General features: G+C 42.4%; 1 protein-coding gene across 3 annotated transcripts in view; it reads left to right on the top strand.

Annotated features, from left to right (window-relative positions):
- Window positions 1-2,925: 2,925 nt before the first annotated feature.
- Window positions 2,926-20,332, top strand: part of runx1t1 (RUNX1 partner transcriptional co-repressor 1) — a 55,215-nt gene continuing 37,808 nt past the window's right edge. For all 3 annotated transcript variants that reach the window (XM_027133862.2, XM_027133861.2, XM_027133860.2), the window contains exon 1: window positions 2,926-3,477. In XM_027133862.2, coding sequence (XP_026989663.1) covers window positions 3,450-3,477 — 28 coding nt within the window. In that variant the 5' untranslated portion in view covers window positions 2,926-3,449. The remainder of the gene's footprint in view (window positions 3,478-20,332) is intronic.

Here is a 20,332-nt window from a genome sequence, read left to right as displayed (position 1 = left end):
GTGTGTGTGTGTGTGTGTGTGTGTGTGTGTGTGTGTGTGTGTGTGTGTGTGTGTGTGTGAGTGAGTGAGTGAGTGCGTGAGTGTGTGTGTGTGACTGACAAGAAAAGCGACGTTACACTTCGTGTGCCTTGTCTGTCGACTTTTAAGCATCAAGGGGAATAGAGGCATTGAGATGGTTTTAACATGTGTATGCTTAAAAAAAACAGCCAGAGAGAGTGCACAGCATAGACTACACTATGAACGAACCTAGATCCCTAAACAGGAGCACTAGGAGACTTATAAATCTGCTATTTTAGACTGATCTGACTCACAACGCTTTCAGGCATGAAACAGTATTCCTTTTTTGTTTTTTTGTGCTTGGTTTCATTTTAACAAAAGGAGCTCTGTTGTGTGTGATGTCCATGGGATTGTCTTTTTTTATTAGCTCTCTTGACAGAGAGAAGTGCCTTATGTTCAGGAAAATAAAACTGTACAACAATGTGGAACAAAGTGTGTGCAAGGATGATCATGTAAGGTGGGTCCACATGGGTTTGTTCCAAGTTATTTGGTTTCTTCTCACCTCTTAAAACATGCCCAATCGTTCCCCAATATCAGATGCAGTGACAGATAAAGGGCTAATGATAAATGGTTAATTGTTCATGGAATCAAGCAGCTACAGTCTCTAATGGTGTAGTTTTCATGATAGCGGTGCCTAATAAAGTGTCCATAAAGATTACACTTCTTTTAAATCAGTGTAGCTTTTACTAATATTTTAGCTGGTCCTGTTTCAGAAATATGAACAAACTAGAGGTCTAACCTAGACCTTAATAACCATGTGAAGAACCAGCTTACTAAGAACGAATAAACTGATGGTGAAAATTCAGGTTCATGAACATGATCTTTGTTTGTCCAGTGAGAAAGTAAACACCTCCCTTTCACACAGCTTTTTGTTGTCTCATGCCAGATACCAGTCGCGATGCAGACGTCTAGTCTGTGTGGTGTGCATCCTATTCTGTATCTCTGTAGTTGTATCAGTTTCAAGCACATTATCTGTTCATTCAGAATAATGTGCTAATATTCAGCTTCATCTATAGTGTATAATGTGTTTGTGTTAATTATTATTATTATTATTATTATTATTATTATTATTATTATTATTATTATTATTATTATATTTTGACAAGCTGATGTCATGGCAAAGCTGTGCATTGTTAACATTTCTTTTGTCAAAACATTGATCATCTGTTCTTATTATTACACAAGTTCAACATAATAGCTCTCACTGATTGTGTGTGTGTCACAGGTGGCCCGGTGGTAGCTGGGGAAGTGCAGGAAGCCTGCGATGTTGTGTGTGTGTGTGTGAGAGTGAGAGAGAGAGAGCTCACAGGCGAGGTATCCTGTATGTTCGTGGCCCATCACCCTGGGCGGCTTCCACTTCCAGGAACCGCAGCGGCAGAAAACAGTGCTGTGTGTTTCCTGGTGTGGGCTGCTGTTATCAGCGGCCACTCGAACCTGTGTCTTTTCCCTTGCAGGTTTCCTAAAGCACCGTCCTTGCACCTCCGGTGTCAAGATGTTGCCTTCTGATTGTGACGGCAGGCCTTTCTCAAACACACAAAAGAGAGCTGAATGAGCCGTTGTGATAATGCAGAGCGGGGGGAGATTACTGATGTTCTGACCTAAGCTTTTTTCTTTCTGTCTTCATCCATAATGCACCAAGTTACAAACTTCATATTCCGTCCATAAATGAGTACTTTCTATTTCCTTATCTTTTGACTTTATAACAATGCAATCTGCAAAATATATTGATCAATAAATATTCCTTTTTTCAACTGTTCATATGCAAACATTTGGTAAAAATACATATACACACATCCTATGAGATGTTCCTGATTGCACGGTTCTGTGTACTGAGGTGTTAGGTGTGATATTGGGTGTGACCCAAAATGTGAGAAAATGAGTTAGGCATGAAAAGTATGAGATTTGAAAACAATATGGTTTCAAAAACTAGACAAACTACTTAAGGTTTGGTGTCCTATCATATCACTAGCTATGTGTAGTGTGTTACAGTAAGCTCTTGACACAACTGGAAAGAAACGCAATAACATGATAGAAGTGTATGGACTCCTTATTACAGGATTCAATTGGAAACACAAATCTCCATGGAAAAAAGATGCTGTATCCTAAAGTCTAGTATACAATTTATTGGTTCCATTGGGGTTAAGGGAGAGATTGCGAGTACAGCCTGCGATGCATTAACTTCAATAGCATCTGCGTGAAAGAGGCTGTTATCATCAGGCTGTAAACGAAGCTTCTGCTTTCTCTGGCTCGGCAGGCCAAGATGAGATCCAGATGGCAGAGGGAAAAGTGTTTGCCTTGAGTTATTGCAGAGAGAGAGAGAGAGAGAGAGAGAGAGAGAGAGAGAGAGAGAGAGAGAGAGAGAGAGAGAGAGAAGCAAGTCAATACACACACACACACACACACACACACACAAACACACTCTCTCTCTCTCACACACACACACACACACACACACACACACACACACACACAAACACACTCTCTCTCTCTCTCTCTCTCACACACACACACACACACACACACACACACACACACACACAAACACACTCTCTCTCTCTCTCTCTCTCTCACACACACACACACACACACACACACACACACACACACACACACACACACACACACACACACACACACACACACACACACACACAGTGCATTTAAGTAAATATCCACACAAATGAACAAGAAAAGCTATAATTGCCAAAGTTAGTTTAACGAGTAAGATGGCGCGAGGTGTTTTTAATGCTTATTCTGCGCATGCGTAACGCGCTCGCTCTCCAGATGTCCGCTCGCTCAGGCTCCGCCCCTCCGCCACACACAAGCCCCGCCCACTCCGTGCACCTGGGTCTTCCCCGAGCTCGCCGACTAGAGGCACAAGAGCAGAGCTCCTCAGTGCGCGCGCGGCTACGCGGAGCGACAGCGCGAGAGCAAAGACCTGCACCTTAGGACGGGGTTTTATTTTTCTCCCTTCTCTTTTATCGGATCAGTGTTTCCTCCTTCGGTCAGCGCAATTACGAGTAGGACGCGATCAGCACGGGGTTTAAAAGCGGACGAGTCTCGCAGCATCCTCTTCTCTCTCTCTCTCTCTCTCTCTCTCTCTCTCTCTCTCTCTCTCTCTCTCTCTCTCTCTCTCTCTATTTATCTCTCTTGCGCGCTCTCCCTCTCTGCCCCGATCCAGGCACGCGCGCGCGCTCCCAGACGCAGCGCTGTCCTCGCGCGCTGGACAGATTGCACAGACTGAGCGCTGATAATTTAACGTTTTCAACCGGAAGCGAGAACTTCCAGGACGTTACGCTGACACGACTCAGAGCACCCGTTTGTAGGCTTACGTTTTCGACCGGAGTCCAAAACCGGGGGATTAATTTTGCCCTGGTGACCAGCCGTGACGCATGGTTGGAATTTCTGCCTCTTTTCAGTGTAAGTTCATTTTGACACATATTATTTATTGATTACGGTTTTGCTCTCAAGCCTGATATATATGTTGTGGTATTGTTGTTTCGATTGTTTTTTGTTTTTTGTTTTTTTTTATTACTCAGTGGATGTGTCAGTAGTCCGTGCATTATAACCCCTTTATAACGCGCCTTAGGCGATATACAGTATAGTGGTGTATTATTTATAGCAGTAAATTACTCTTGTGTTTAGAAATACAATAAATTCTACTAGGATTCTCAATAGAAAATGCATTGAATTGAAATAAAATGCAAATTTAGAAATGTCACACTTTTTCTCTTATCTGTAAAAATAAATAAATAAAACATAAAAAAATAGATCTAGATGAAATAAAATCATATTCATTTGTGATTGGTTTAATGTTTGTATTGTGTTTGGTCACGCGCGCAATATTCAATATTCAGCACGCGCAACTAATCAATAATTACAATAAAACAGAAAATTAATGTTTTAAGAGAAAAAAAAAACATTCCAAGGTATTGTTCTGTTGAACAGACCCTTACAAAGTTAAACCAATTATAAAAAATCAATCAATAAATAAAATGTAAAAATAATAATAATAAAAAACAAACATCCTGCACGAGCTCTTTATATAGCAGGTCATAATAACAGAAGCGCTCGTTCCTCAAAGACTGGACGAGTTATTGACAATACGCATGCGCGATTCTCCTGTCCGACGATTCTTCTGTCACGTTGCTTAAATACCGGGAAGACTAATAGACGTGGTCTGCTTGGATGGAGGGGGGTTTTAAAAATCACTATGATTTTGTATTTGCCCTGGAAAACATGGTGATTTAACAATAGACATGTTATTTTCAGACAAAACTAACTTTCTATTCTGTCCTGGAGGAGAAGTGATGAGTAGATACTAATTTGCAAGGTTTGTCACATGGAAGAAGAATAAGAAGTAGAGCCACGGAAACGCTGTGATCACACGAACGAATCGTAATCATTTGTATGACAGAAAGTTAGAAATAGGGCCGGTAGAAGGAGGTCGCATCGCCTCGACATCTTACAGCTCCAGGTCCATCGGTTTGATCCTGAGCTCGGGTTACTGCAGCGGTGTCCAATCTTATCCAAACCAGAGTCTACTAAAAGCCAAGAACAAGTGATTAAACAGGTGGAATCAAGTGTGGCTTCTGCTTCGTTGGAATGAAAACCTGCACCCAATCTTTGTGGATAAGATTGGACACTGCTGGGTTACTGTCTACACATAGAGTTTCTTAAGTTCTCCTTGTGTCCATGTAAGATTCCACCAAGTTCTCAGATCTCCTCTATCGCGATTGGAATAGGCGATACCGCCGTCACTGACACTGACACTGGGTAGAAAGGTCTGCATCACATGCACATCTTGCCGTACGATGTACCACGTCCTATATACGCGTATGTCCGACCACCTCAGCTCACTGGCAACTTTGCACCGAATTCTTCTCTTTCGACACTAAGTGCATGGTGAGCCAACTGGAAGCATTTCAGCTTAAGGTGAATTCCAAGTAAATGATCAATGTTGAGAAAGTGTGGGTTATTTTGTGGGTTAAACAGAAGAGGACAGGTTTAGAATGGGATGGCAGGTCAGCATCGTCCTCTCGCCACCTGCACAGCCGCAGCGTCACACCTGTTCTTTTTCTCGTTCTCCCACTCAAGCGCATGAAACCAGACACGGACACAAGTTAACGATGAAAGACTCACGCTGCCTGAGCACTATTAGTGAGCCGGGCTCGTTATTTTTATTCTTGTAAAATTGTAAGGAACCAGTGATAAAAGTTATGCGCTATGTACAATCTAAATCTAGTTTTTCGAGCACCTGCTATGTGCGCACGAACAGCCAGCTACTGAGTGATTACTGTGCGCTTTAGCAAAGTAGGTGCAGACATTTTGGCCAAATACCAAGTATCAGGATGTGACTTGTTAAATTAGAGATGTCACCCAAATGGCAAACTCTAGCTGATTTTCTCATCATAGCCATGCAAGGACTTTTTCTTTGTCTTGTTTTGTTTGTTTTATAAAGTGTGGAAATGTTTTGTCGTGGCTACAACAAAAAAAAATGACCATGCATTTTTATTTATTTATTTATTTATTCATGACACTCATTTTTAGGAATTTTATGTTCTCTAGAAACTGGATCAGCTGAATGTATCATAAGTGAGGGTTATATATATTTACTGGAGCACTACGCAGGCTGTGAAGGTTTTGTGTGTGGAAGCTTTCTTATTTTCATGAGGGCTGTCAGTTTGCCTCGACATCAGTTACCGTGCAGGGCAAAAGATGAATTATTGATGGCCACGCCATCTCCAAGAGCCCAAGTTCCAGATCGATAAGAGGCATTGATGTCTTACAAATTTATCAACAAGAGCAGGATGTATCAAGTGAGACAAGTGAGTGACAAGTAGCATAAGGACAGAATTTGAGGCGGTCTAATAGAACTATAATTTGGTCTACTTAGTGTACTGAGGTTAAGGAAAAGAATTTGTTTGCGTGATGATTTTCTTTTCTTGCAAAGTGGTTGATGAAACGACGACATCTGTAGCACCAACCACAGCTGGTCAAACACTCCTGCTTCAGCTGACAGGTGTCTGGACTTCCTGCTCTCTCTCTCTCTCTCTCTCTCTCTCTCTCTCTCTCTCTCTCTCTCTCTCTCTCTCTCTCTCTGTCTTTCACTCCTGTTAATCCAGCGCTCACTTGCCAATTAGCGACTTCTTCTCTTCGCCTTTGTTATCCCGACATAACACACACACCACACACTTTTTCACTTGCATTCACACACAATACGTACAATCTCTCCCACCCAGTCACACACATTCAAAATCCACCTCCCTGTCTTCCTCTGCGCTCTCTCTCTCTCTCTCTCTCTCTCTCTCTCTCTCTCTCTCTCTCTCTCTCTCTCTCTCTCTCTCACTCTTTCTCTCTATTTATTTTCCTGCCTCCATCTGGACCAGGCTGATATTGTAATCGCCCTAATGCACATTGCCTTCCCCTCACACTTGCACACAATGTGCCATCCTGACAAACCCCCACCCCCACCCCCCTCTTTTTTTTTTTATTTCCGATAAGCCGGGGACGTGCGTTTAATGAATACAAAAGCCCGCACGCACCGCCAGCAGCTAATCTTATTGAATAGGTGCTTTTCAGCGATGCAGAACAGCGATGATGGTGCCAGAAGTGAAGATGTAACCCGTTATCTCGGCACCTCCTCCATTTTCTCGTCACCGAATTTACATTTAAAGATTAGCTGTGAAAAGGTAGAAAAGACTCGGGTGGCAAAGGTGTGAGGACGGCAGCGCGTGCGCACGCTGGGGCTGGGGATGGACGGAGGGATATGGGTCGGTGGAAGATGAGTAATGGCAGACAAAAGGGAAAGAAACTGCTTGATTTCAGTTGAAGCGTTTCTTGCAAAGACGTATATATAGATCTATAGACCTGAGGGTTTATATACTGATAGATGAATCATGCATATTGACGTGCTTTAGGTGCTTGAGCCCAATGAGACACCGAACATAGAAAGGTATCGTATTGTTATGGACGGTACATGGGTCTTATCTCAAGAAAAATCCGGAAGCTCGATGATCTTGTGTGAGGTTTGTACTCTGGTCCATTCTGAACATGATCTGCTTTCAGAATCCTATCTAATTCATAGGACATTTTCATTCATTTCTCATTTTTGTTTTCGCACTTTATGGACTTCTCTCGCCTATTAAATCTGACGCATAGATTTCAACGCACGTTTATTTATTTAATGAAAAGGCCAGCCTCTGTGGCCCAGTAAAGAGGAGCATAATTAAGATTTGTTTTGAGCCCCCGAGGCTTCAAGAGCTCTGGATCAATACACAAAGACAGTGGGCTCCTGTAGTTTCACTTCACATATCGACATGTTCAGTCGATCGCTGCTCACCCTGTAGAAAATTGAGAGGCAGAGAAGTAAAAATATGGATGGATAGAACTGACGCCAGCCACAATCATTTCTTAAAGCAGTCGGTCGATCCGTATTTGAAGTAGTACAGTCGGTTCCCCCACTGAGAATTCACACACTGCTTAAGAATTAAACCTGATATTGAATTTCAAATGACAGACACTGTGATGGAATGAAAGAGACAGAGAGAGAGAGAGAGAGAGAGAGAGAGAGAGATGGACTGGGTGATGTTACTTTGACCAACTCTGCTCCTGCTCTCTCTTTTTTCCCTCGTGTCTTCTCTCATTCTCCTTTTCTGTTTCCCCTTTGCCTACGATTCTGTCTTTCACGCACCTTCCTTTCGAAGCCCTCTGTATCAGCGCTACCAGGGAAATTGCCGTGATCACTCGCTCGCTCGCTCGCTCGCGCAGCATGCAGGAAAATTGTGTTGTTGCCAAACGATCAGCAGGTGCCTGCGAGAAGAATGCCCAGTGTCAATTATTTTTCAGCAGAGCCAATTCATAAAAGTGGTGGAGGCATAAAACAGCAGCAGTAAAGAGAAAATCCAAGAAAGAGGGGATGAACCTCTGCTTTTCAGCACGTTCATTTTGTTAAATGGCCGCCGTTGAATGGAGCAGGACCCCTGGCGGATCCGAAGTGTGCGAATTGAATGGGGAATTGTGGTGAATTACTTGGCATTATCTCCCCATGAAAGACTGAAGAGACTGTTTTAACACAACAGCATGTCAGACATCAAGAAGCGGCACCAATAAGGATGCGCAGCCATGTTAGAAACCAAATACCTTGATGGTTTTTTGTTTTGTTTTTGTTTTTTTCTTCTGTAGCGACACAGGAACAGATCTGGTTAGGTAGGGTTTCACTGGCGAATCAAGAACGGCGATAAATATCATAAGTACTTGCCCTAAGAGACGCACACGTAAACTTCATCGAAAACGAGAAGCGGAGAACAAAGCAGGTCTCGTTTCCTGTTTACGTGGCTTTTTTTAAACTCCTGGGAAGGAATAGCCCCTTCCAGGAGCCATTCCCGAGTGGTCATGGCTTCCGGCAAGAGCAGGTTACTTCAGTTGATACAGCGCACAAATGATAAAAATAGCTTTACCTGGAAAACCTGAACAGACTGGTGGAAGACTAAATGGAAAAGCATGCTTAGAAATTGACTTCAGGTCACCTCGATGCAAGAGTAATAGTGAAAATGTGCCAGAACCTAAAAATATCTCCTGTCACCTGACCTCCATCTCTAATTTCCATGTCCACCTGAGCTTTTATGTGCACATGTCTTTATTTTCCTAAGCATTACACAGCGATGTTGCTGTAGACAGGATGAAGATGACCTGTCCAACAGAGCATCGGTCGCTAATTAGTGAACAGAACAGGGGGATAAAGGTCTGGTTGGAGAGAGCAGAGGACAGTGATCCATGACATATCGATCCGTGCCGACAATAAGTGTATCAATTAACCTTTATATGTGTGACAGCCATTAATGACTTGAGCTTCTGGCTGCTGACCCACAGAACCCCCAGCAGCATCTCTAGTACTGTTAAGTGAAGCGGAAAAAATGGCTTTATTCCTTTAGAGGATTGTTGTTTGTAGACCCAATAAACAAAGAAAGATCTTAATAGACTGTACAGTTCTACATAACCAGGACCTCGAACAGGCTATGGTCTGCTTTAAGAAAAAAAAATAGATGATCACGTTATAATCACTAACGATTACTACGACGACTGAAAGGATGACAAAAGATTTTAATGGGTTTTTACTGGCCGATAGTTAAAGCTGTTTTTTAACGACTTTTTTCTTTGCGTAATTTGTAAAGCGGTTGAATCTCCATGGGGAATTAAGACCACTAGGTATTAGCAAAGTTTCAAACAGACGAAAGTTTCCAGAGCATGGTTTGCTCATAAAAAAATAAAAAATTAAATTTGCTGACCAGCACCGTAAAAAAGCATAGAGACCGAGAAGGTATGGATGAACTTGGAATACCTGTGGTATGGATTTGCGGTATGGAGTGTTATTTCATGCCCTTGCGATCCCTCTCTGATTTATTCCTTCCAAAATACACTTCAGCGCCAGCGCTTAAATAAGTGCAGATTGTGGCAGAGTGGAGATTAAGACCATACCCCGTACATAGAAAAGGGGTTCTCATGGAGCAATAAAATGGCCGAGCGTATAAATCTGTCTCGCCTTATAAGGTCAGAAATGTTTTAAGTTGTTGCAGGGTGTTTTTACACGTGCCAGTAATCGCATTTCCATTCGTCTTTATGTCTTTTTATCAACATCTGGTTTCGTGCACCATATTTCGGTAACAAGTATTCTTTTATAGGACAAGCATTCCCAGCTCCGCTTGTGCTATTAGCTTAGCCTTGACTACTGCTCCGAGTGCCGACCTCCACATATGTTTGCCATTTCTCCATACCATTTACAAAATGTAATAACTTTTCAGGGGAAAGCAAGTAAGTTTTTGTGTATCTGTGTGGGTGTTTCTTCGTTCTTCTCTCTTTTTCCATAAGCTGTGAGACCGTTTTTTTTTTTGGTTTGTTTTTCGTTTTTTATTCTTGATATTCCTTCAGCAACTCAACAAATGACCTACAGGCAGTAAGTCCTGTCAGGATTTTGTGAGTTTGGTGAGAAGGGTTGATCCCCTAAAGCACAGCTCTGTCTACACTTCCCCTGCTTATAGCCACATAGAGAAAGAGAAGAAGAGCGAGTGGGAGGAAGAGAAGGCAACAACTCGACGCTCGCAGCCCAGCCATTTGGCACTTAAAAGGATGCGTCTGTTTTGAGCCGTTCCCCTCCTCTGAGGCCGATCAACAAGCACACACTTTGGCAGTGGTGGAAAGATATGATCTTAATCTGCTATTTCCTCTTTGGCAGCATTAAATTGTCCACATAATAATTCACAGCTGCACCAAGAGAGAAGGTATCGCTACAGCTGCACCGTTTGGAAATTTTCTGTATTCTTTGTCTTTATTTGTATTATTCCTTTCCTTCCAGCTCCTTCTATTCACGGTATACGTTGTTTGCGTCTGATTATGTGTGACAGGTGCTACGTTTGCTAGCGCTACCATTTTTTTCGCCAATAGCATGTCCCGTAATTTGAAATGAATCGTATAGCGATTAAAAACAAGACCAAGTAAACAAGCAAGTCCATATTCGGAGCCGTATTCTTTTATAAAGCCACGTGGCAGTAACTTTATCACATCATCCTGCTGAAAGTCAGTTTGTTGATGATGCGAAGCCTCAGGCTATCTCTTTTAACGACTGACGCGAACGGAAATGTCGATCGCTGATTAGGGATCAAAGAGCTGTACATGTATTAGGATCCCTTTAGCTCCCTTACAGCACATGACTATCTAAAAAGGCCCTTTGAGTCAGCTGAGTGCTGCAGGCACTCATGTTTGTGTGCATGTGTCTTTGTGTGTGTGATAAATTAGAGCTGTAAACGTAGTTGGCTTTATCTACCGTTGGCACCGTACTCCATTCCCCTCTTAGGATTTTGGGGGCCCGAACGAAGAGGTGGGTTGAAACAAGAACGGCTTTATTCAAAACAACTGTTTGTGCGTAATTACCATATGAAAGGTAGCTTAGAGTCAGGCAAATCCGCACACTTGTCTTCAATTATTTATCTGCGTTCAGTGCGGAGGGAGCGGAGCGGATGGAGCAGTACCATGAAAAGGAAAAGAGGAGGGCCTCTGGGAACGCACTATCACACATTATGAGATGGAAATAGAGTGAAGCTACCAGAGTGGATTAGCAGTACTCACGGTACGGAGAGCCAAGTACGGACGGTGTATCCCTGACACGGATACGCCGGTCATTAGTGATGGTATTTTGTTCAATTGTGTCACAAGAGTGCGAAATGAGTGTAGACATGTGGAAGAAGAAAGAAAGAAATTCTCTGAAGGAGGAGTTTGTCGATGAAAACATGAAAAAAATTCATTTGGAGATGGGGTGAATGAAGAGGGGTGAGAAAGATGCATATTTGCACTTATTTGCACAGATGCCCTTATCCAGAGCAACTCACAGTACTTTTTTTTTTTTTTTTCCATTTTTATGCAACTGAACAATTGAGGGTTAAGGGCCTTGCTCAGGGGCCCAGCAGTGGCAGCTTGGTGGACGTAGGAATCGAACTCACAACCTTCCGATTGGTAGCCCAACACCTTAACCACTAGCCTAGCACATGCTAGCTACCAGTTTAATCTAAGTAAACTTTGGGTTGTGAATTCACAGACAGCAGTAGTAAGGTGGTAAAAAAAAAAAAAATGGACGAGCTGCTTATTATTGTGCAGCAATCCCACCGTACTGTACCTCTGTCTAGCTGTTTTCTTACTGCTTTTTTGATGCACGAGCAGTAAGAAGATACGCCATGGAAAAATTCATTTTTCTCTCCGCCTGCTAGGATTTTCGTTTGCCGTGTTGGCACTTTGGTTATTCTTCCCATCCTTTATACCTCTCCATACATAATCATACACATCAACTGTAAAGTGTAAAAGAAGAGAGAGTAGAAAATAAGTGCTGTATATAGACAGCTTCAGTTGTAGGTAGAGACAGAAGAATTTATAAGGAAGAATTTATCTGGGTGGGGTATCCCATTGTCTGGCACTGTCATTGAGTATAGATCAAAAAACGATGAAGATAATATCTGCAGGATCCAGAAACTAACCTGTACAGATCAGAGGAAACCAGGCGAGGAGAAAGGAAAGTGATTAGGGGAGAGAGTGAGAGAGTGAGAGAGAGAGAGAGAGAGAGAGAGAGAGAGAGAGAGAGAGAGATCTAATAGACATCCAGCATTAGTGCCAGAAACCACAGAAGTATAGGAGCAGAAGAGCAACAACGGGAAAACCCAAGTCTACAGGATCACATGAAATCTCGTTTAGCATGTGGGTTTGTTTCCTCATTTCACCAAGCCAATTGTGGTCGCATAGCCATATTCATCACCATAATGTATTTTTAAGATCTCTTTCCTGGAATAGCAGCAAATTGAACTTTTAAGGACATTTGCAACAGACCACCGCTGGGCTGCACTTATTAGATCGACGTCACGAGGTATCCGAGGGTATTCTCTGTGTGAAAACAGTGAGGCTGCTGAAGGAATGAGTGTGTAAAGCTGTTACAACGTAAGTGATGAAAAGAAATAAATAATAAATAAAGTGGGGGAAAAAAAAAAGTTTCAATCTTTTAGAATTAAAAAAATGAAAATATAAAGCGTACGTGTCGGATAGGATATGATCGATTTTTTTATGAGATTTTGTAGTTTTTCGTGGCATAATGGTTAGAAGTTACAGCTTCGGATTCCCATGGAGTGAAAGATATTGAAAATCATCAGCTCGATGACTCACACTTCCTTCCCTAGATTCCTTTCCTTTTCGTCTGACTCTCTCGTTCCTCCCTTTCACTCTATTTCGCTCTATTTCGCTTTCCTTCATCAGCCCCTGTGCTGTCTGCAAGTTTGATTCAGTGCCTCAGAGGGTTTCTTTAACAGCAACGAGGGAGACACAGCAGACATACGCTGGAAGACATCGCCCCCATTTTACCAGTCGGAGTCAACGAAGTACTTTGGATTTGGGCCGAGGCTGAATCATAGCTTTACTGAACCTTGTGTTCTTTAGCTCTGCTCCTGCACATCTGTATTTCCAGAAAATTGTAATTAAGGCCTTGCCTCACAACACACAATAAGCCACTCGCCTCACCCACCGTATCGTAGTTATGTAGTGCCGAGTTGTCATGGCAACAGCGGCGGCTCGGCAAGCCGGTCATCAGGGTCAGCGGACCTTCATTTTCAACGTTTCACTATACCAGCGTAGATAATGGTGTCACAAAACATTACGCCAGGACACATTCGTTAATATACACTAAAGTGGTTCAATAAAGAAAAGTGGTGCACGTTTCTGGCCGTAAAGGTTCTCATGGTTCATACTTTCAGAATCGGGTTAATTCAGCATGACGTGGATCAGGATGAAGCCACATGGAATTTATTCCCAAAGGTTTAAAAATGAAATCTATTAAATCTAGTGAAAAAAAACGTTCATCAGTAAATGACCAGTTTTAGGCAATATGAAAAATGGCAGGTTTTGACTTTCCAGCTAAAAATGCATATTTATAGTTTAATAAGGTTACACTTTAGGGCTACATCATTAAAGTGAAGTCATTTACTTTATTGAAGTAAAATAAGTTTTTTTTTAATGTTATAAACTTAATGTAACAAACACATTGAGTCTGTTAAGACCACGTTATAAAATGTTTTTTTTTAGCGTATTCGCTAGTGCTGTATAACATTTTATTGGATATTTTATTTTAAAATCCGAAGTTTCCTAACAAGACATTTTACCTTGATAAATGTTTATTTATTTATTTCTTTATTTTTTTAATGTTAAACGTTTGGCAATATTAAACTTCATCAGTATTTCTGGGAGTTTAGAGATAAAATATTATTATATTTTAATCATATATTAAAATGTTCGACCAAAATTTACCAAAAAAAAAAAAAAAAGAAACATTACAAGAGAACTTTATAGTACTGGTCATGATACACTAAACAGATGAAGAGTAGCGTTGTGTTTTTAGTGCAGCGTGGCACTGCAGCCACTGGAGCTGGCACACAGGCTTGTTGATGCCCTGGACGGATCTTGCGGAAGGCAGATAGAGGAGGCCCGGCCTGTTCAGGACAGCAGAGGTCAGGCCCTCGGGGGCTTCCGACTTTAATTACCTGAGGATGAAAACATCTCGGCCAGGCCAGGAGGAGAGAGTGTGTGAACGGAGGGGGATATCGGGGCAGAGACATCCTGCCCGCCCTGAGGTTCCTGACAGTGGCGCTATCTCTGCCTGGCCCGTGGTTCCTTCCATTCTCCAGGCCATTGTGTGCAGCAGGGCTGGGCCAGGAACGACTGGTTCCTGTTGCACTCGCGCTCTTTCTCTGTCCCTGGCCCTACTGACAGATTCCTCCTGTTTTGTTTTCGCTCATGCTTTTTTTTTTTTTTTTTTTAGCACTGAGAACCTACCAGATTGATGAGACTTTGAGATGTTGTCTGCACAGTGTTTCTGGATTTACTTGATAGTCAATTCTGGATTGTGATGTTGTCTGCACAGTGATTCTGGATTGACCTGATTGCCTGATACTTTGGGATTGTGTTATTTATTTTATTTTATTTTATTTTATTTTAATGATGCAGATTTCTCAACTGAGGTCTTTTTGTGCTGAGCTTGTGAATTATAAAAAAGGAGTCATAATATAGTGACAAAGAGACTGTATGTGTGCGTGCGTGTGTGTGTGTGTGTGTGTGAGAGAGAGAGAGAGAGAGAGAGAGAGAGAGAGAGAGAGAGAGAGTTAATCAAGGGAAGTGTGTACTACTAGCGCCTCCTAGTGAACAAGTGTAGCAGGATGAGTCATCTATCTCTCTATAGCTCTCTCGTTCTTTTTCACTTTCCCTATGAGATTAGGTACAACGCTGAATTATATCTATCATCGGCAAGCTTTGATGAATGAGCTGTGCCGTGCTTTAGAGAGAGAGGGAGAGAGAGAGAGAGAGAGAGTGTTTGGCCGCGCAGCCCACCACGAGCACAACTTGGCTCCTGTTCAAACGAGTGGGCTGATTTGTGACTGATGAGATAATTGGCTTTCATGAATCAGCAGAAGAAGTGGGGCACACTCTGTCTGGCTGTCAGCATCCTCACGCTCAGTAACTGGAAAGTAAAAAGTGTAAAAACAAATGCTAATAGTCTACAAGGTACTGTCCCGCTATATATATATATATATATATATATATATATATATATATATATATATATATATATATATATATATATAGTTTTGACATCATTTTACTGAAACGGACACACCGTATACACCTCCAGTGTGAGTCACAGTGTGTTCAGTGTATTATGAGTTAGCACAAGTCGAAACGGAAAGGAAGAAGAGTAGGAGAGAAGTCCAGAGAGAGCAAGAGAAATGAGTAGCAGTTCTTATCTACAGCCTGCTCTGGGACTCAGGGTCACCAGATTGGACAGATGGCAGAGAAGCTGGAGTCACACACATGCTGTCCCTATTTTCCTTTCACTCACTCGCTCACACACATTAGAGTAAATAAGGTAGGGAGAGAAGCTTTTATATCTCAGACACCCTGTGAGACAGATCTGTACACACTAAGCGGGTGTGTTAGTTTGGAAATTGAAATCCGTTTCAAGGTTAAGAAAAAAATACTGTATATATTACTTTGTTTTCTTATTCAGAGCACTGTTTCGCCGAATGGTGAGTTAGTGCTTGGTTAATAGAATCGATTAGGATTCATACAAAAACCCAAAAGTGTGACGGCTGTGACGTACTTCCTCTGAGAGCCGGGAAGCCAGATCTTTTCAGATAACGTTCCATCATAGGACAACACGCTGTAAAGGGCTGTCGGCCCTCTTCCTTAGACTTCCTTCCCTCATGTAGACTCAGTAGCGTGCATCGAGAGCGCTGTCGGTTTCGAGGTCGCAATCTCTAGATGAAAACGTGAACCATTTTGCGTTGCATTTTCTATTTGAACCGCTATTTCAGATGAAGCAGGACCACGGTGCTGCAAAACATAGAGGTTAATGAGACATGTACACTACAACAGACTACGTAGCGTGCGTGTGTGTGTGTGTGTGTGTGCTCAAACTAAATGGATAATGTTCTGAATATAAACCTATGCTCAGTTACGCTCTTTATAGACAATCACGTTCCTCCTGTCTCTCTTTCTCTTCCTCTGTCTCTCTCTCTCACCCTGTAACTGTATTCTTTGGCCTCCCTGCTTGCAAGGATGCTCATAGTACAGCTTTAAAAGCTTCCAGCTGTGTGGAAAATCAAGCTCTTTGGAAAAGCAAAGGCCCCGAGCGGACAGAAAAAAGAAAGTCCGGCTAATTCGTCCCCTTTGTCGTGCACAGGCAGACCACAAAGGACATCGTCTCCCTCCAGCAACAGGTCAAGCTGCGGCAGGATCACGGCAGCGACGGCTATTGATCGGGAGCTCATTGACTGCGTATTTCAAGCCATTCAGATTGCCGAGCTCTCAAGACAAAAGTCAGAGGCATTCAGGCTGGTAAAGGCAGCTAAAAAAGCCTGTGATGCTCCACCATTTCCCCCCTTGTCTTTTCATTACTCTTTCAACCTGTTAATGCAGTCAGTACTTAAAGCTAGCTGAAAGCACACTTCTCCTCCTGCTCCTGCTTTGGCGTGAGGAAGGCAGAAGTGAGATCAGGGGGCTCTCAGAATAGGCCTGTTTTTTTTTTTTCCTCTCTGTGCAATGAGCTGCCTGACTAAATAAAGGCAAGTCTTTAGAAATGCACTCGTTTAGCAGTGACGAGGGTTCCACGTGAATGTAGAGGAGATTTTCACACTCCTACTGTATAAGTGCTTGGTTTCTGGTTGTTAGGGTAAGTGTTAGGGATTCTGCTGTTCTTTGCATGCGAGCAGAAGATAGATTTCGTTAAACTCGTTAAGCCCGTCTGTATTTTACTGTTAGATGACGGTCATTCGCTTTCCTCATCCTTTTTTTTTTTTTTTTTCCTGTGTAGAAATAATCAAACTCATTTAATCATTCAGCAGCCAAATATAAGCGTTGTTTTTCGAACGCTCTTCATTTGCAGCTGATTCCAATTGTCCTGGCGTGTTTCGATCTGATTTCGAAAGCGTTAGATTTGATTACTCATGAAATGCAGAATTATCCCAAGTGTCGTCCTGCTGCTGTGCTTTAATGTACGTCGCATCAATGACACCGTGCTAATCAAAAGCATTCTCTTACAGGAGAAAAAAAAAAAACGCTGCGGCGTTTTAGATTACAAAAATGACCCTGATGCTCGAAGGAGAGAAAGAAATAGGACAGAAGTAGAAAGGATGCTGAGAGAGAGAGAGAGAGAGAGAGATAGTGTGTGTGTGAGAGAGAGAGATAGTGTGTGTGAGAGAGATAGAGAGAGATAGTGTGTGTGAGAAAGAGAGATAGTGTGTGTGAGAGAGATAGAGAGAGATAGTGTGTGTGTGTGTGAGAGAGAGAGAGAGAGAGAGAGAGAGAGAGAGAGAGAGAGAGAGATAGTGTGTGTGTGTGTGTGTGAGAGAGAGAGATAGTGTGTGTGAGAGAGATAGAGAGAGATAGTGTGTGTGTGAGAGAGAGAGAGATAGTGTGTGTGTGAGAGAGAGAGAGAGAGAGTGAGAGAGAGAGAGTGAGAGATAGTGTGTGTGAGAGAGAGAGATAGTGTGTGTGAGAGAGATAGAGAGAGATAGTGTGTGTGAGAGAGAGAGAGAGATAGTGTGTGTGAGAGAGAGAGAGAGAGAGAGAGAGAGAGAGAGAGAGAGAGATAGTGTGTGTGTGTGTGTGTGTGTGTGTGAGAGAGAGAGAGAGAGAGAGAGAGAGAGAGAGAGAGATAGTGTGTGAGAGAGAGCAAGAGAACTACTTAATTGTGGAAAAGAAAAAAAATCTTTATCCTTTCTCTCTCTCTGTCTCTCTCTCTGTCTCTCTGTCTCTCTCTGTCTCTCTCTCTCTCTCTCTCTCTCTCTCTCTCTCTCTCTCTCTCGTTTCTCCACATGGAGCTCATCTGCTGTTTAAGGCGGCTGGGAGAAATGCCTTCAAGCTGACAGGGACTGAAAGCCCAGACATATGTTAATCACATGCGGCGATGGCAGTTTGGGAGGAGAGAGAACGAGAGGGAGAGAGAGAGAGACGGGGAGAGAGAGAGAAGGAAAGGAGAGACGCAGGAGGGGGGAGGAGTGCCACTCTAGAGACTTAAAACCCAGCAGCAGCAGCAGATGAATGCCTTTGTTAGGACTCTCCAAATTGATTTTTCTTTTTTTAATGAGGCTGCTGCTGCCACAGCTGTATGTGCTCCTGACATGACGATGGAGGGAGCGGGATGGAGGGAGGGAGGGAGGGGTTATGTTGTTCTAAAGGAAGGGAAGGAGGGAAAGAAGGATGCAGATCAGCTCTTACAGATGGAGAACGATGTATGCCTTCATTTTCACCAGCCTTAAAATACGGTGCTGCGCATCGATGGCTGTCAGGTTTAGCACATAAATCCGATACCTGAGGTCGATACTGTGAGCCGGAGCTGGTGTAATACTCTGCATACTGCACATTCTACACAAACCCACTCTCGGACCAGAGTTTTACTTCATTTCTTTTCAAGTCATGCTTGATTTAGGGCCAGGCAATATGACAATACTGCGATCAGAGCTGTTGCAGGTATATTTATATTAAAAAAAAAATGTATTTTAATAACAAGCAGCTGCGTTGGTCATCATTTACTATTGGAATATTTAAAACTGTAAAACCCATATTTTTAAAAATACATTTTTTTTCTAATAATTTCCCTTTCCCCTTCATTGCTATTTATTTATTTATTTATTTATTTATTTATTTATTTATTTATTTTTTCAGAAATAGTACTGTTCCCTTAGCTAAACCCTCATTATATATTCTAATGACATCTGATACCAGATCGATTTCTGATATCGATCGCTTACGTCGATCGTTCGGTGCGTACGGCGCTCGGTTTTACGCCAAACAAGACGGCAAATTTTTTCCCCCAAGAAACTGTAATAAGAAAATAAATAAATAAATCATGACCCCAGATTAATAATGATCTCCTCCATTATTTTTAACCTAAGGAAGAAAAGACAAAGTCCCTCCCTCTCGTTTTGAATCGGCTCACGAGATAAACTAAAAGCAATAACAAGCTCCTCATCTTCGTGTCTAAGTTTTTGGTTTGGAAAATAAAAAAAAAAACGAAAAAAAAAAGCTTAACCTTTATTCCATATCGCATACGTCTCACATTATCACTGTAGCAACTTTGTAAATATTCCACAAAACCGTAGACGTCGACACGTCTGTATTAATGCACGAATGGAATACACAAGGTCGTGTTTTATGATTAAATTCATCACCTCTTTAACATCTAAACACGCTGTATAAATCCCCAGACTCAGATGTTGCTTTCCTTAGATGCCGTAGTAAAAAAGAAGAGCTGAGTGTGCATAAGCAGGAGCAGATGTATGGGAAATAACAGAAGTGGCCTGCGCTGCTTTCTGTTACCCCCCCACACACCCCTTGAGAAGGAGAGCCTCAGACAGCACTAGGCTGCACTTTATTTCATCCTGCAGACAATCTAGCTCTTTCTCTTGCTTCATCTTGTCTGTTTTGTAAATGCTCATCAGACTTTCTTACTTTAGTACTTCAGTCTCTCTCTCCTCTTTCTCTCATGTGCTTGATACCGTGTGGCTGCATCGAACCATCTGGGAGGCGGCAGTAAAAGTGTGTGTGCGCGTGTGTGCGTGTGCGTGCCACAAGTGCCACTGTCAGTATTTCACATCCATCCTACACACACAGTTCGGTGATGGTGTGGATCATTTCCACACCGTTTTTAAACATTTTTGCAAATCTATGGACCTGTGGAAGGAAAAATGTTTTCGAACAGAAATCTTTCTTGGATTTTAAGGAGAGATGCATTGTGTAAAAGTAAAGTGGAACAGGCAGAAACAGAACAGGAGAGAAAAAGAGAGAGAGAGAGAGAGAGTGAGAGAGAGAGAGAGAGAGAGAGAGAGAGAGAGAGAGTGCAGCTGGCAGCTTGTGTGTGTATGGGGGTTGAGTGCTGTGTGCTCTCTGGTCTTCACAGATGGTGTTGTGAGACAGTCTCTGCTGGCGTTGCCCGCCATGCTGCTCTCCTGTGTGCCATGGGCACTGCAGCACTGCCAACCTACCCACCCGCTACATACGCACTCCCTCTCGCTGACTTCTCATCGATTTGCTGTTTTTTTCAGTTATGTTTTGATTCTACACACAGCGCTTTAAATCCTATAAATGCATATATTCACTTGTTTGCATTCTGGCCTGATTTACATGAGAGCTCTCCAAAAGCTTTTACTACTCCTAAATGCATGCCTTTGTTTTCAACTAAAGAGAGAAAGAGAGAGAG

This window comes from Tachysurus fulvidraco, chromosome 7, assembly GCF_022655615.1.
Source record: "Tachysurus fulvidraco isolate hzauxx_2018 chromosome 7, HZAU_PFXX_2.0, whole genome shotgun sequence".
NCBI lineage: Eukaryota > Metazoa > Chordata > Actinopteri > Siluriformes > Bagridae > Tachysurus > Tachysurus fulvidraco.
Note: the sequence above shows the minus strand (reverse complement) of the source record. Positions and strands in the feature narration are given on the sequence as shown.